General features: G+C 36.1%; 2 protein-coding genes across 8 annotated transcripts in view; both read left to right on the top strand.

Moving 5' to 3' along the window:
• Window positions 1-160: 160 nt before the first annotated feature.
• On the top strand, window positions 161-8705 carry LOC117113102 (cubilin-like). The gene is made up of 4 exons (XM_033256334.1): window positions 161-621; window positions 1129-1174; window positions 2047-7308; window positions 7737-8705. The coding sequence occupies exons 1-4, from the start codon at window positions 517-519 to the stop codon at window positions 7958-7960; spliced, it is 5637 nt and encodes a 1878-aa protein (XP_033112225.1). The 5' UTR covers window positions 161-516; the 3' UTR covers window positions 7961-8705.
• A 1336-nt stretch (window positions 8706-10041) lies between these two features.
• LOC117113103 (presenilin-1-like) overlaps window positions 10042-17277 on the top strand; it is a 20210-nt gene continuing 12974 nt past the window's right edge. For 5 of the 7 annotated variants that reach the window (XM_033256339.1, XM_033256337.1, XM_033256338.1 and 2 more), the window contains exons 1-2: window positions 10042-10175; window positions 13961-14173. In XM_033256339.1, the coding sequence (XP_033112230.1) occupies window positions 14048-14173 (126 nt within the window). In that variant the 5' untranslated portion in view covers window positions 10042-10175; window positions 13961-14047. Of the gene's footprint in view, window positions 10176-13960; window positions 14174-16612; window positions 16854-17277 lie in introns of those variants that run through there. The other 2 variants (XM_033256340.1, XM_033256341.1) reach the window with 2 other exon arrangements.

Here is a 17277-nt window from a genome sequence, read left to right as displayed (position 1 = left end):
GGAAGGAAACACCAATAACCTTTCATATTGTAAGGACCATAAGTTGGCTTATAAAAATCAATGTTCGAAAGTGTTGGATACATGTCTGCCAGGTAAATTGTATAGTTTTGATCCGTATGGCATTGTAAGTTGAGATCTTATTTAATCCCTTCAAATGATGAATACCATTTTTTTTCCTCATTTAATCGTTGAGAGTTTGTTCAGATTTCACAAAACAAAGGGATATTTTACAAGGTCAAAAGTTTGACCACCACCTGTACTCGAAATATTTACATTATGCAAATTAAATTACGCCGAACACCTAATCGTCACTGCTTCAGATCGTTTATCAATACAACCAATTTGAAGTTTATTTTTTTTCTTCCAGACTCGAGAAATAGGAAATATACAAAAATATAATTACTGATAGGTGTGTCACTGTTAAAATGTGCTGATTATTTGGTATACATAAGCAACTATTAAAGTGTCCGGTTAAGGTACCTCATTCAGAGCAATTTCAGGCTGGTTCAGTTCCTCATGCATTCTTGCTTTTCAACGCTGCTGTGGCTGTATATTGTGTGTGTATGTGTATCATCGACGAAGGATGCTCAGGCAGATCGAACGGAGGCTACATCAAATCAAGTAAGTACTCATACAGTATATTGTATATATACATTTGTCAACAACAAATAAGATTTGATTGCATAAGTTAATGAAGAGCTGATACATGACATATTGGACCTAAAATTATTGTTTATGCTGATCGACACATTTTATTGCTGGTTCATTGCCTATGTAACATAAACTGTGTATAAAGACGTTATGCAAAGATTCCGTGCTAATTTTTTTGTTTTATGTTAATTTACTGTATGTTGTTATTATTACTAAAGGGGTTTCCCCAAAATGTTCATCTTGGGACTTAAATTTTAGTCTACAGACAACCAGTCTTAGGTCTTCAATGACATTCAGATTGTTTTAAATGTGTTTATTATAATCTTATAACCACTGGCCTCATGTTAATGGACAATTAAGCCTTCATGAAGGATCTTAATTTTGCCATATGCTTTTATTGAGTCTATATAATGATACGAAGCAAATTTGCAGCAGCATCAAATTACGTAAACACAATTGTCATGTTTACATTCTTAGAGTTTCATTGAAGGAGATGGCCAAGCAACGAACTCAAGTCAAATACGTAAGTCTTTTAAGATAATGATTTTCGTTTTAGCTTAGTGTAGAAGAATTGGTTATGATAAACACTGACAGTTTGCCCTATATATATCATTTAGCAAACAGTGCCTCGATGCGGGGGCATAGCAATATAAAATTCAGAGCCTAGCACCTGATGATTGATGTATTCTTTTTATTTAAAAATTAATCTATTAAAATAATTTAAACGCATGTATTCTTTTTATTTACGTTATGTAAAAGATGAGAAGTAGCTTGACAAATGAACCATGTCTGCCCTATAATCTCCTTTCTTTTAAGTTTTCAAATTGTTCTTTACAATTACCTTTTAAACACATTAACAAGTGCAATATTAAGGAAGCAGGAGAGATTTTCCGACTTCATTTTACCCCAGAGTGATGGATCTCGTCTGAACCAGGTATTAATACTTTTTGGATCTATTTTTTTTTTCGTTTTTTTTATTTATTGTTATATTTTCCTTCTTCATTACTAGCAGATTTTAAATCGGGGGAAAAATACTTAGGCATTTTTGAACAACTTCACCTGGTATTTGCCAATTCTCATCATCACATTATAGCGTAAGCGGCGTTGTCCGCTTGATGTGATCATAAGTATATTAAGACAGAAATCAAACAGAAACTGAGAAAAGTTTGTAAAACATCATTTTATTTATGCATAAATATATTTTTAACTGTTCTCCTCTGGTCTTCATTAGTGTGATTGACAGTATGCATGTGTACTACTGCTACTAAAGAAAATATTACTTTTAATTTTACTGACACTCAAGTACATTTATCTTAATCAAAATTTATATAAGTGATCTGTTGGTTTAGGTAAAGGACTATTGTTTGATTGAACCATAGTGTTTGATTATTTCAGAATGTGGTGGTGATATATTCGAGAATGCATCAGGAACTCTGAGGTTTCCCGATGGTAGTGGTAATTACAGCAACAACCTAACATGTGAATGGTGGATACATGTTCCACTTAGCAAGAACATTAAGATATGGCTTACGTTATTAGATATACCAAACTACCCTCCAGAATGCTCCAACGGTGATCACGTTACATTATACGACGGTTACAAGCATGGGGTTTTTATTGGGAAATTTTGCGGGAAAAATATTTCAACCGTATTTCGTTCACACTCCAGTGTTGTTGGTGTGGAGTTTCAGTCCGATGGTGAAAATGCAGGTCTGGGGTTCATTTTGCAATTTGTTGCCATTCAAAAGAATATCTCAAACGGAAATCCGCTTGCGAGAGGAGTAAATGAAGCAGATGTGCGGGGTGAGAGTGATAACAGTTTCATGACACCCACCCTGGAGAATAAAACAACGAGAAACACGCGGGAGGTGAATACCAAAGACAATCCCCTGCCTATGTTCATGTCAATATCGTTAAGTAGGGCGATAACTTCGAAAAAAACAAATCTGGAGAAAGAGTCAGACCCAACAACTGGATCTTACGTTGAAGAATTAACTACAAAGCCAGCAGTTGAACAAAGTGTCACTGATAGTTTGCCTAACTTAGATTCTTTACTGCCGACAAAATATTATACAGAGGTACATTATAACCCCTATGAGCATTTCCGTACCACAACATATGAGTTGTTCACTCCGGAATCAACCACAAGTGAAGCTGTTAAACTAGGAACTATTAGACATCAAAACAAAAGTAACATAACTATCAAGCCATTTCTGAATGTTCCCACCACAGTTCAGGGAATTCTGCTCTGCGACCTGTTAGAAAAAACACTCTCTAGTACTTTACGGAATCTGCGGATATTCCAGGAAGTTGGAATCTTGGTTTCTCAACATCAAGCTGGTTACGACATTATACAGCTCGCAGCCCAGGCAGATAAAGCAGTGCAAAGAGTATTGTCAGATATATTAGAAGAGCAGAATTATTTGGATAACAGTGAGTGTTTAGAAAACGTTAGTGCTACCTACAATGCCAAACTAAATGAATTTAGGAAAATCTTTGACCTGGCTCCCATTCCCACTCAATCTAACGAACCATTAACAACCGATGCCAACATTACTGACAAACGAACTACGACCGATACCTACCCGGACCAAGTACCAGATATAGGAATTGATGATATATTTGAATTTCTCAACGAGGAGGACTTGGTAACTTTGTGTTTAGAACTGAACACATCTTTGACTGAAACGAAAGAATCACTTCAGATACTACAAGAGTTGAAGAATTTTTTAAGTATTGATGAAACACCAGTTAGGGAAGATGCTTTTCAATTATACCTGAGCAACGTGAAAGAATCTTTATTTAATCTTATAGCCCAATTTCATTTATTTGAAAATATTTTTTCAAACGATACTTGCTTGAACGAAATTGAAGAACTTCTTTCAAAAACACTGGATTTAACATACGAAATTGATGATTTTGGAAGCAACGAATTCAGTCAAAGAGAGAAATTTGTTTGTAGTACAGAATTAACTGCAGTTAATTCAGTAATATATTCACCTGGTTATCCTAGGGCTTATCCTAATAATTTAGCTTGTGAATGGTTCATCTCTGTCCGTCCTGCTAAATTGATAGCGATGAAGTTCATCAATTTTAAAATAGATTCTGTGCCACAGATTACTGGATGCGACCGCTCTTACGATTACATAGAGGTTATGTACTGGTTGCATAAGATGGTTCGCAAAGTGGACGTGTACTGTGGATTAATACCACCGCCAGTTATAGTATCGCTGTCAAATCAAATGTCAATCATTCTACGAACTAATGACATAATAACGAATGATGGTTTTATTGCTGTTTACACTGAAGTTGACCGGTATCCTATTCCAGATCCAAGCAATATTGCGTTTCCAATTGAATTAGCTGACGCATTTCTACCACCCACAGTCAGGTCTGCGACCTCGGAATCAGAAAATGATGCATTTCTTGTACTTCAAGCTGGCGGTCCATGTATAAAAAACCTCGTTGAAACGCAAGGTATGTTTTCATCACGCGAACTGTTAAGGGATCCGTTGCCTCTGAGAAAATGCATTTGGAACATTTTAACTGAACCCTGGAAAACTATTACTTTACATTTGACGTTTAATCTTAGTCCGTCTAAATTGGACGGAACTTGTGACCCTTCCCGTGCATATATCCTTTTAGTTAAAAACGATTCCTCATTGCAAGGCAGTCCGCTTTGTGGAAATCAAGCTATTCAGAGAATATCGCTTGGAAATTCGATGAAAGTTGTTGTAAACCTTAACAGTGAAACCGACGTCTACTTTCAGGCAAAATATACAACCCAAGACAACCCAGCTATACAGTCGCGTTTCATTTTACCAGGTGTTACTAAGGAAATAATTAATGAAAACTTACCATACGACGTAATCCCATCTTGTGGCCGAATAATGAAAGCCAGGGAAGGAAGTATATTGTCGCCAAACTACCCGGCTGAGTACACTACAAATATCAACTGCTTGTGGAGTATACTTGCCAACCGTGACGAATACATAATTTTACTGTTTGAGGACTTCGACTTAGACTCGATATCTGTGTCTCAAATCTGTGATGATTTGTATTCTAAAGTTATCATACATTTTTACAACGGCGATGGTAACATTGTTTCCAGAGGTTTTTGCGGTAAGCGATTGCCAGTCGTGATAGTTTCGAAAGGAAACCAGATGACGATCACCTTTAAGAGTCTAAATGGGTACGGCAGGGGGTTCAGTGCCAAGTACAGGACGATTCCGATTAGACTTTTTTCAACTATTTATCTTGGTAAAGGTTTAGAGTATTTTGTGGAACATGGCTACAGTGATGAAGATTTACAGTCAACGACACCAGGTTACAATATTCATCGACGAATTATCGATTCGTACGTAGACAATGAAGACGTTAGCTCCGATTGTAGCTTTAGATTAACCGATACAATTGGAACATTTGGAAGCCCCGTTAACCAAGACGGTCTCTATCCTCATAATTTGATTTGCATATGGAATATAATTGCGAGTTCGACATCTAGAATTTCTTTACACTTCACGGAATTTAATCTAGATGGACCACGAACTGTAATTTGCGATACCAAATACTCTTATGTAACGGTTTTACGAACCAATGAATTCGGCACTGTCGAAGTTGGACGGTACTGTGGGGACGAGGATCTGCAAACCATAACATCTCTTGGACAACTTGTCATTAAGTTCTACAGCATGAATGGCATTGGCACAGGGTTTAAAGCAAGGTACATTTCCAATGATTTGACTGCGACTAATACAATGTCGTCCAGCTGCATTTTCTCAAGAAATGGAACTGGCGAAGTCAAATTTTCATCTGAATTGTTTCAACAGTACCAACATAGTGGAGTGTGTATTTGGAATATCCTCTCAGAACCTAATCATAATTTATATCTTGAGTTTCAGTATTTTCGGCCAGACATGACCTCGGAAGGATCATGTGAGGCGATCTATTCTCATATTATTGTGACGTACACAGATTATATTGGACGGGAGATCGACGACGTGTTTTGTGGAATGCGTCCATCAGTATTTATATCGAATTCGGAAAACATTGTACTGAAATTGTTCAATATGAACGAAAATACCAAATTCAAAGCAAATTATTCATCAGTCAGTATGCTGCTCGATGATCGTAGGATAGTCAAACCCGTTGATGACACAACAGAACAACTACAAACAGGGCCTCCATGTTTGTTCACATTGTCAAAAAAAGAAGGGGAATTTAACAATCTTGATCAGGATAACGTTCACGCAGAATGCGTTTGGCAAATCAGTGTAGATAGCCAATTGGTAATTTTACTCACTTTTGAAGAAACGGAAGTGGCTGACTGTAATGAACTAATCGTTGTGGACTTTCAAGACAAACTCCCGTTTGAAGTGGACTCTTGTGTCATAAGGGAAAATGCATTCCTCTCCTCTTCAAATTATCTCGAAATTAAAAAATTACGTTCTTCAAATTTAAAGTTTAAGTACACAGCAGTGAACCCATTTGCCGATGGGTTCAGAATGTTTCGTCCACTTGGGCAAATGGTTACAAATTCGGTTGATCGACTAACCCCTAGATCCACTTTAACTGATCAGCTGCAACATGAATATACTGATGATATCACCACATTTTCAAGAAAGGCGCAATTTCGGTTAAGTAAACTTGAACCCCAGACTAACACTCCTCAAATAGAAAACACTGATACCAAAATAACCACCGAATTCCCCTGTGACATGGTTCTCCGTTCTTTCAACGGAAGTATCAAATCACCTGGTTATCCACACTCTTACCCATCAAATATGGAATGTGGATGGAGTATTTCCGTCGGTGATGCTGGCACTATTGTTATTGATTTTTTAGATTTCGATATCAACCACTATTCTCTGCCGAATGAATGTGAACCCATGTACGGTCACCTAGATATAATCTCAGTTCCAGATTCTCAAATACTCCGGCGGATGTGTGGGCCGACATCACCAATGACGTTTTTCACAAATTCGAGTGACGTCAAGATTGTCATTTTTACACAATATGGTTTCGGAAGAGGTTTCCATTTGCTGTATTACACTACTGTAACAACTAATGAATTTGAGAGGGAGAATCATCCAGTCACACAAAGTCCATTAAGAAAATTGATGGAGCCCACTGCTGCGGTTCTTCAAAATAATTCAAAAGATGCAAATGATTCTGCCATGGAAACTGGGATTCAGCAAAGGTTTCTCCTTAAACCACCTGATAGTAACTTACCAACGGCATCCCCTACACCAGCTCTTGCAACATTACATAGTGGAGGTGAAATCATAGGAGATAGTACATTGACCTACCAAAGCAGAGTATTTACCGACGAACCGTTCAAAACCGGTAAACCATTAACGCACAAACGCGTTAACGTAGGTAACACGTTAACTTACGAGTTCCACAACACTACAACCAAATGGAAGGTAGGAATGCGGTTTCTAGATATGCTACCTCATCCGTCTAGAAATTCGTCAAAAAGAAATTTTGCAGTACCTGTGTTCCATGCAACAAAGAACTCGACGACGCTCGTAGCAACAACAGAAACAACGACACTGAATGAGAACCATACAACGGCCATGCAGACTACATCAAATAATGAAACAACAGAATCAACTATACCTACGACTATACACACAACTGAATCTGAAGAAAAAGGTATCTGACTTATGCTTTTACTCAAATATATTATTTAAATTTTTATTTTAAAAGATTGTAACTGTTTATTGTAACGCGATTAGACTTATAAAATTGCCCATTTCTTTAAAAAAGCGCTTCCCATGGTCATAATCTCTCGAAAGGTCGTATAATCGAGTTAGGCTCAACCTACACCTACTACATATTAGGGCACAAAGGGAAAATCGTAACGTTGAAAGCCTAAATTGTAACAGCCTTGCCCACCACTCCAAGTGCCGTATCCAAGGGGCCGAGCATAAAGTTTCTTACTTCAGCCCCACCCATGGTGGGCCTGAGGCGGTTTATACTCCCCATCCGTAAAGTCCCTACCTGGGACCCCTCTATTTCGAATTTCTGGATCCGCCATTGACTCCTATATCAATATTAACATTTGATAATTTTTTTTCCAGATAATCTACTTTCGAAGTCGGAGACACGTCTGGCTTTATATATTGCCATAGGAATTGCAGGAATCGTAGCATTACTGTTCCTGGTTTTGGTGTCTGTCTGCACGCGACATTCCCGCTCTATTGACATCCAAGCTGCTCATCAGGAAATTAGCCAACAACCAACCTATAGAACATGGGCCTCGCCTCCAACTCGTGCCCCTGCAGAGCACGAACGCTTGGTTTGAAAATCTTAAATTAGGGTTGATTTGTAAGCTTATAAAAAGCTGTAATCAATACTGCTTTTTACTTCATGAAGTTTAGAATTTTGAGTTGATCCATCCCCATTTAAAATGGACCTTTCCACAAACTTTCTTGGATATTATTGCTAAACCAAAACGACGGCGTGAACGTAAATTTGTGGTTTGTGGGACATGCGCGTAGTCATGGTAAATGAATAACACGTTCTGTTTTGTCAGTTGAATTGGCACTTCAGAAAGGTCCATTAATTTTCACAGCATTTTAATAATCGATCGTATTAAATTCGTTTATTCTCTGTGTTGGCTCGAATGACGAACTTCGACAAACAAATGACGAAGGCATATTTATATTTTTTATTGTTTTGTAAGCTTACAAAAACCCCTTATTCAAATAAATAATATTGAAATAAAATTGAATTTAAAGTTCGATAGAAAAAGTGGAGCGTTGAAAATTGCTTCGCCGCCAATACGTTTTCACGAACTCTTGGTGCAAGACGCTGATAATTATTATGAAAATAAATTAATGATTACTAGTGTTAGATTTGTAATTAGCCCTACGGTTAATCATATATTGATTACAGTATTTATTCAATCATACTATATTTTTTATAGTAGCTTTTGGTGGAAAAGAAGATATTCGAATGATTTCGATTTTTCACAGATTGGATTGAATCGAATGCTGTTTAAATTTGAAATTGCTGACTGTTTAAAATGAATGTTGTTTGTAACTGAATGCTTTTTTTGGTTTGACTTATTTGACTTTTCTTAAATAATTTTATTATTGGTACGTAATTTGACGGATTTGGTCTTTCATAGTAAAGGTAATGAAAAAAAAAAGTTAAAAACCAGCTGGCAGAGTTGAGGTGTTGGGTGTCGATAGTGGTGGGGCAGAAAATTCCAATCTTTGAGGGTTTGTTGGGTGGTGGGGGGGGGGTTGGGTGGGGGGGGGGGGGGGGTATACTCTCCACTGTAATTTTATTCTTAGACAATGACTCCCAGAACAATTTGTTAACGACCTGACAAATTTATTTTTTTTGCACATGAAACGAGAGATTCATCGGTCATCCTTTCTAATAAATACCCTGAATCAATATTTTCAATTTTATGTCAGTTACTAAATCAGTCTAATTATACAGTGAGTGTCAATTGTTATGGCTATAAGACATAGGCCAATATTTACCAAGTTTATTTATTGAGGATTGTTTTTAAGGCGATGTAAATTTCATCCAACAGGAGCAGGAGAACCAACAAGCTCGTCGGGGTTGGGGTGCACACCGACAAAGGTCACATACTTTTTCTGAAGGGGACTTTTTGTGACGCCTCTGGTTAAGTTTTGACGGCAGTGAACCTTTTAACGAGAGGCACGCTGGAATAAGATATTAGATTTCGTCCTCTTTAATGTATAGTATAGGCTTAGAATAAAGTTGGTAAGACTTTGATCACTGCATTGTTGGTATCACTGTATCACCATTGCTACCTGAAACTATCAAAACATTTATTTAATTTATGTTGGACAGTATACTTATAAAGTGCATTTGGAAGAATATTTTCACCCATTAAAATGTTCTCTCCCGGTTGCACCGATCAGATTCATTAATTGCATACAATATCATAATACACATAAAATAGGTTCTTGTCATATATTTTTTTTTGGAAAATAAAGTTGTCTTACCTTTTGTCCAACTGAAAACATGTATATGTATTAGGCAAAGTAGAAGCATGTAATGGAACAAAAGGAAATAAAACTAAAAGACAAGATGCAAATTTAAAAAATTGTTTGCTATTAAATGGTGTATAAATCAAACGACACGTGACATTCACTAATCAAAGGAGCTGATTACGTTTAAATCCAAAGTAAAAGGGTCTGTCATATTCTGAACAATTGCATTAGACCATCGAAAACAATGAACGAAAGTGCAATACGTTGTCTGAACTTTCAATTCAATTTATATCACTTTTGAAACAGTGGCACACGAATCCAAGTTAAAAAAAAACAGAAATAGAAATTACTACCATATAAAACTAAACCTATAATAGCTGTAACTTGACGAACAAGGTACACCCCGACGATCTGTGATTACTGCCTGTCGCCCTCTATCATAATCTCTTGCAAACCACAAAGCATCCGCGATGTTTATAATTTGTGAGTCATAGCTTCACTGAAAACTGTAATAATATCTAGCATTAATAATATTGGTTAAAGGTATGTTTCAACTATTGAATTTCATTATTTTTGTACCATAGATAAATCGTAAATTAATGATGTATTTTGTTTAGTTTTAAAACTCTGTGAAGCCCAAATTAATGAATTTTGTGGTGTTTAACGCTGGCACACAGTACGGAAGTAGAAAGAAACCCGATCGTTCAACTCATTCGAAACAACTTGGTAAAGGCGAGCAGGAGACACTGGGCCCGCGCATAGCCCAGACCTGGCCTAGGCCTGAGGCCTGAACATTTATTAAGATGTTTATATTAAAATTGATCTAATGTGACTTATAAAATGTGTCTTTCACTTACCAATTCGTTAGCATGAATTTAATTATTGGTTTTTTAATTTGCATAGGCTAGTGTATATTAAATTAACCGGCTAATTAATTAATAAGTCTAGGCCTAGGCCTACTGTAGTAAGGCCGGGTATTCGTAAGGCCGGCCTAGCCTAATTCGAATTTGCCTATCAATTATAGGTTAGAGTGCGCCCTCACTAATCATCACAAAAGCAAAAGATATAATAGAAAAACAAAATAGAGTTCTCCACAGAAAAAAACTGTTCCACCGAAATGCATAGTGGGAATGCAAACAATGGGGCGCTGAGTATGGCTGGAGCTAAAAAAGAACTCTGCAACCGTTACACAACTGTTAATACATAACCTCCTTTTGCGGAGGTTGAAATCGTTGCCATTATCAATAAGATACAAACAAGTAGGCATAAATAAATCAAAACAATAAAATGACACACAAAAGCGCAGAATCGTATGACTGGACTATGATTATTGATAAAGTTTTCCTCCATTAGTGGAAAAAGAAGGGCGCTGTGTGCGTCTGGTTATACCTAGCAATGGAAGGGAGCCCTAATACGCCTGGACCAAGTAGAAAACTTGCATTATACGTCTCGACCAATTTCCGCCTCATTTTTGCTATGCAAGTGCTCTATCTTGTATTTCTAGTATCTTTGACATTAGCCAAATTTATCAAAAGCGTTGGATCATGCGCATTAACATTTCAATGGAAATTTTTTGCTTCAACGAAATCAGTTCTAACAGGAAGGAAGCTCAGGAAGTGAAAAACTAAGAGAATTTGTTTTATAGAAGGTTTGGCTGATAGAAATGGGACGAATGAATCGCTTTGTGAAAAACAGAATTTACGCGCAACAAATAGAACAGAATTTGTATCCAGAAATCTCAAGGTTAGACTGATTAATAGTCTGCCCATGTTTTCTACTTTGCCACAATTCAAACCAACTGACAAGTTACTGAATAGTCATGTAACAGTTTAGTACCCCAATAATTCAAGTCTGCTAACTTCACATGTGCCACACGCATTACCTTTGTATAAAATTATAATAGCGTTGCAGTGCAAAGCTGTACATTTATAAACAGTTGGAATCAACTTAAACGCTTTGGGCAACTAGTTCTACCTGGTTGCTTGTAGTTGCGCAATTGTGCTAGCTTTACGTGTATGGTTTAAAGGGTAGAATGTAGCAAGAGCACAGATCTGTTTTGAAAGGGTGGGGGACATTTTGTGAGTCGATACACCCACCTCAGCCCTACCATGGTGTGAAAATCTGATGAACACAAATTAATACTAGAAGAAGGAGATTACTAATAAAGAATACAAATAAAGTATGATGATTTATTACGTTAACTAATTAATTAATTTACTCATATTGTTTTGGGGAGTTGGATGGCCAAGTGGTTAAGGCAGGCACCGTAACTTATAGCCATAATATCGACGCTGGTTCGAATGGCAAGCTCCCTAATGGTTCTGGTGGTGGAAAAGTCTTCTCGGTTATGGAGTATAAACCGTTTACCCTGGTGTAAAGGTTAACTAAGTTTAAGCTTCTTTTGTGGACAGACGATAGTAACTGGTACCGGTTTACCTGGTAGCTCAGACACGAAGAGACCCTAAGTGGAAGCAAGTTACTGTACTGACAGACTTTAAAAGGAATGACTATATTTAATTCATTGTTAAAATTCCTAGAATTTTATGAACTGATTTTCAAAAATGGCATTGTGCTGCCCTCTACAGTTTACATTAATGCTGTCATTACCTAGAGTCTGAATATGAAAGTGATGAATATTGATTGCAGATTGTCTCACTTATGTTTCTAAAAAGAATACTGATTTGAAGAATATAATCAGTATAATGATTAACGGTCACAAGTGGATACCAATCAAATTCTTATTGTGTTCTCTTATCAGGATTCATTATTAAACTTCCTAGAATTTTATGAACTGATTTTCAGTAATGGCATTATGCTGCCCTCTACAGTTTAAATTAATGCTGTCATCACCTTGAGTCTGGATATGAAAGTGATTAATATTAATTTCAAATTGTCTCACTTACGTTTAAGAAGAGAATACTGATTTAAGGAATAGAATCAGTATAATGATTAACGGTCGCAAATGGATATCAATCAAATTCTTATTGTGTACTCTTATCAGGAGTGATGAGGAAAGTCACAAAAAATAGTATTGCACGCTTGAAATGTTGAAAACAATGGATGACCCCCTAAGGTGACGTCACAGTGTGGTAATTCTATTACACTGCATTGGTTTAATTATATGATATTATAGATATAACATTTTTTATCCAGCATCAACTTATTAATATAAGCCATATCTTTTTTTATATAAAGCGTCATTCTACAAAAAAATTGTACAGAATTCTAGTTCTAGTAATTGTGCTTGTATCGAGCGCATACTGCTAGGGCCTCTATGCACTTTCCAGAAAATTCTAGAAAAAAGTGAAAGGGGAGCAACAATTAATAGGCAATTACCAAAACTAAGAAACAGAAAGAGAAAATGTAACTGTTAGGCCTATTCCTAATTATCATTGTCATTAAAGCAATGTAAAATTTAAATAATATCTGTGGGTAAATTATAGGCCTAGAGTTGATAAGTAACCTGTGTATGTGTTCTTTGGCTTCCTTTGTAAAAAAAACAAAACTAACCTTGGAAAACATGTTTTTTTTTTGTTTTTTTTAATACCAGGCCTGATAGGGTAATGAAAATTACAACCTTAAATTTTAAATATAATTTTATTTGGCTTTAGAGGATATTAATGCTGTGTGGTACATCCCTACCAATCAGAGGATGGCGACTTCAGGATGATTTACTTTTGCAGCATTAAAATGTAGTTAGAACTGTGCCTGGCTGCATCAAGGTCAATGTACATAAACATACACACAACTTAGGTTACTATTGAATGACCTTGGATAGGGCTACTGTAACTACGAATTGTCTAAAGGTGGTTACTTACTGCGTTAGACGGCAAGCGAAGAAGAACGCACGCGAAGACGCAGACCCAACGGATTGTCTTTTTAATGAGGATCTGTTCAGATTGCCACTGACAATCTGCAGACGGCGTTGCGTCGTCTATCGCTCGTCGGAAGCAAATGTGAATTCGTCGTGCGACGATTGTACGCTGCAGTGAGTGTCTGGCTTTAGGAAGCTCATAATGTACTGTAGGTCACCTTAGAGGTCATTCATTGATTTCAACATTTCCGAGACCTTACAGTATTTCTACTTATCAGCCTAGTCATCGTCTTCGTTCTTCCGATCAGTTTATACTCAAAGTGCAAACAGTGCAAAACGATTCAAAAAACAAGTAGTAGATTAGTAAATAAAAACAGAAAAAATGTAAGTAAAAGCATTTCAGGATACCCACATAAACTGTTGCACTGCCATTTTACATAAACTTGTAAGTCGCAAAATTGTGAAGTTTTCAAGCAAAAATAAAATTTAATGGGATTTAAATGTTTACTTACAGCTACCGGATATCAGAGCGAGGCTCAGACCCAAAACAGCTTACAGTTTTGAAACGCGAGTGTACTCGCGTATATTGATTTTCACGTATATGAGTGATTCAGAAGATAGTTCTAACGAGCATACGGCACTGATGAGCTCATCTGTTGATAATAGCACCGATGGGGTTGTAAGAAGAGCGCCATATGTTGCAGAGGGAAGTGTTCCATCACCGCAGGTAAATTAATTTTGAAGCACTTCAGATAAGAGTTGAGTATTTCAGATAAGATCGAGAAAAGTATATAAACACATCAGGTCTAAGTGCATTGACCATGCAATCGTCAGTAAAAAGCATTGTGCATGACCCCAGGGGGATTTTAGGGGATGGAGACTCATGTTTTTGTCTTTCTCCAAAACTGTTGGGCTTAGTATAATCACACACTTTATTGGGGGAATTATTTTCTATCAATTTTTGTTTTATTTTTCTTTATATTATAATCTAACATAATATCTCACATTAATTGATTTAATTGAAAATATAAATTTAATTAAAAATATAGAGTATGTATACTTGTGAATACATACTGGATAAACAAACTTATTGCATTTTCTCTCAAGAGAACTCCCCTCGAAGAATTAATTTTCATAAGCTGTTTAAATGAAAAAGGTTTGAATTTTTTACTTTTCAATTATCAATTGTCCTTTTAAGCCCATGTTTTAATGCACCATTGACTATCCACTTGTCATTTCCATGTCTCTTAATCCTGAACTAAGAAGAATACAACATTTTGTTCACTTTAGTTGTTGATCGTCTCTCTAAGCACTTTTTATAATGCTTTATCTTTTTCCCTGTATGACTTGTGAATACATTACAATTTCATTATTTGCATATACATTATAATATATGTGTGCATTTGAGTTAAATTGACAACTTTTATTTTTTGGGGTTTTTAGGTTTGTTTCAACCTTATTTTATGTACCTTTATCGAAATAAAATCATGAAGAAAAAAAATAAATAATGCTTTATTGAGTATCTACTTGTCACTCTCATTGGCCCTTTAACCTGAAGTAATGATCACTACCCCTTTAATTCTAAAAAAAATGCTACATTATTAATCATTCATTTTTCATGATTATTCCATGGTTATAGATCCCTGGTTCTTAATCGGTGGCACGCCTATTAATAATAAAAAGGAAATGATTTGATAAATAATTTTCCCATTATAAGTTAATACATAAACAACGATCGTGCATTGAATAGAAGATAAAAATGTGCACGTTAGGTTTGTACGCAACCCAATCTGTTTTCCACTTATGAATTTATTCGCCCGAGTCGAAAGTGTTGGTTCATGCGCATGCCCATTCACATTTCTATCGGAGTTTTTGCTTCATGTTTGTACTTTTTGCAAAACAAAAAAAGTGTGCAAACAATCAGAGCTCAGGGACCGAACTGATGCCTTCGATTCCCACGAATAAATTCGCCTAGTAGAAAACAGGCTTTAAAAAATGTTTAACGACTATCAAATGACGCCAAATCTTAGTACTGTATAGTAATTTCTAGCTACACCTGAAAAAGCCTGGGAAGACTTGATAAGTGAGTAGACTAAAAATTGAGGTCGTGTTAGGTTTACTTTATAGAAAATAGCTTGCCACCCTCATATTTTTTTTCCACTCTGGAATTTTTCCTCCCAGCTATTTTCCCTGGCTATTTACTCCTAGCTATCTTGTCCCAGTATTTTTCGATATTTTTCCTCTTAGTTTTCCCAATGAATACCAAGAAAAATTGAAAAGTGATTGAGAATTTAAACTAGGAAATTAATTATTTGCGATTGAAATTTTACAATATCACACCTATTTCCTAGTCGTTCTATATATACACCCATATTTTGCTGCTTCAGCTAATACTCCGGCAAGGAGCGGAAATATTATTTCTGGCAAGGAGCGGCAAAAGGAAGGACATGATGTTTTTATTATTACTGATATTATTATTATTCAGTGTTTTTCCTCAGAGTGACCTTTAGTGATTCTCTTCTAAGACTTACACCTACTTTATATGAAATTCAATGTTGTTGTTCATTAAAGTTAATTGTTATTTAACTTGTTTAACCATTTAGGAATGAATTTAACTATCAATATTAACATTATGTTAACTTACCGTTATATAAATTATGCAGATTAATTTTTTTAAATGTTTATTTATACTACTAACATTTGTTAATAAACAGAATACAGTTTCTTATTGTTTTAACATTCTCTTTATGACATAGACAGCTATTGTGTAAACAGATTATTAATATATGCTTGACTTAAATTTACAGAGTTTCTATTTGCAGTGCCCTAATATTGTTGCGTAGCAGAATAAAAAGTAGAATTTAAAATTACCAAAAACATTGCTTCATGACTCAAATATTATCTTTGGCCCGTTAGCTTAACTGAAAACAAATATGTTGACCCTTTAATTAAATAATTTAAGAACCAGGGTTATAGATTTGTCTTGTTTTAATCCTGTGCTTGTGATAGTCTGCATGTTGTTGAGAATACGTCACGTTGCCCCTTTAACTCATCTACTGCAAACACGTGCATAGAGGATCAATTTGTCACAAGAATGAATTCATCTACAAAATGAATTCCACTACTGATTGTAAATGCTCAAGAGGTATTGGTTGTTGCAGTTTCAGCCAGTCTAATTTTATGCAAACAGTCCTTCACACTGATGCAGTATCTTTGTTAGGCTCTGTTGATTTCAGTGTAACACAGATCGAAGTCTAACTGGCAGGCTTGCTTGCATACATGTATGTAGTATCAGGCCAAACAAAAACATGTCAGACGAGTCTGATTCAGATGAACAGACTGTGTTATTACTAAGCCATGCAAATCAGAAGGTAAAGTTCTTTACGAATGGATGTAGTAATGGGTTGGTAAGTAAAATACTGTCTGTGATTAGGTAATAATTGACTATTAAAGCATTTGATGTTTGTATAGTACTGCATAGTACTTTAGTACTATAGTATGCTACTATTCCTATTGTGTGCAATATAGCATTGCAGTGCACTCTATTGTACTGTACAGCAGTATGGTACTATTCCTATAGTGTGCAATATAGCATTGCAGTGCACTCTATTATGTACTCTACAGCAGTATGGTACTATTCCTATAGTGTGCAATATAGCATTGCAGTGCACTCTATTATGTACTCTACAGCAGTATGGTATTAGGGTGCAGGTCAACTCGGCCACAAGTCAACTCGGCCACAAGTCAACTCGGCCACAAGTCAACTCGGCCACAAGTCAACTCGGCCACAAGTCAACTCGGCCACAAATCAACTCGGCCACAAAAATTTCG

This window comes from Anneissia japonica, unplaced genomic scaffold (genome assembly GCF_011630105.1).
Source record: "Anneissia japonica isolate Jap-2015-1 unplaced genomic scaffold, ASM1163010v1 scaffold287737_len543101_cov190, whole genome shotgun sequence".
Lineage (NCBI taxonomy): Eukaryota > Metazoa > Echinodermata > Crinoidea > Comatulida > Comatulidae > Anneissia > Anneissia japonica.
The sequence above is the reverse complement of the archived record's forward strand: the minus strand, read 5'-3'. Positions and strand labels throughout refer to the sequence as shown.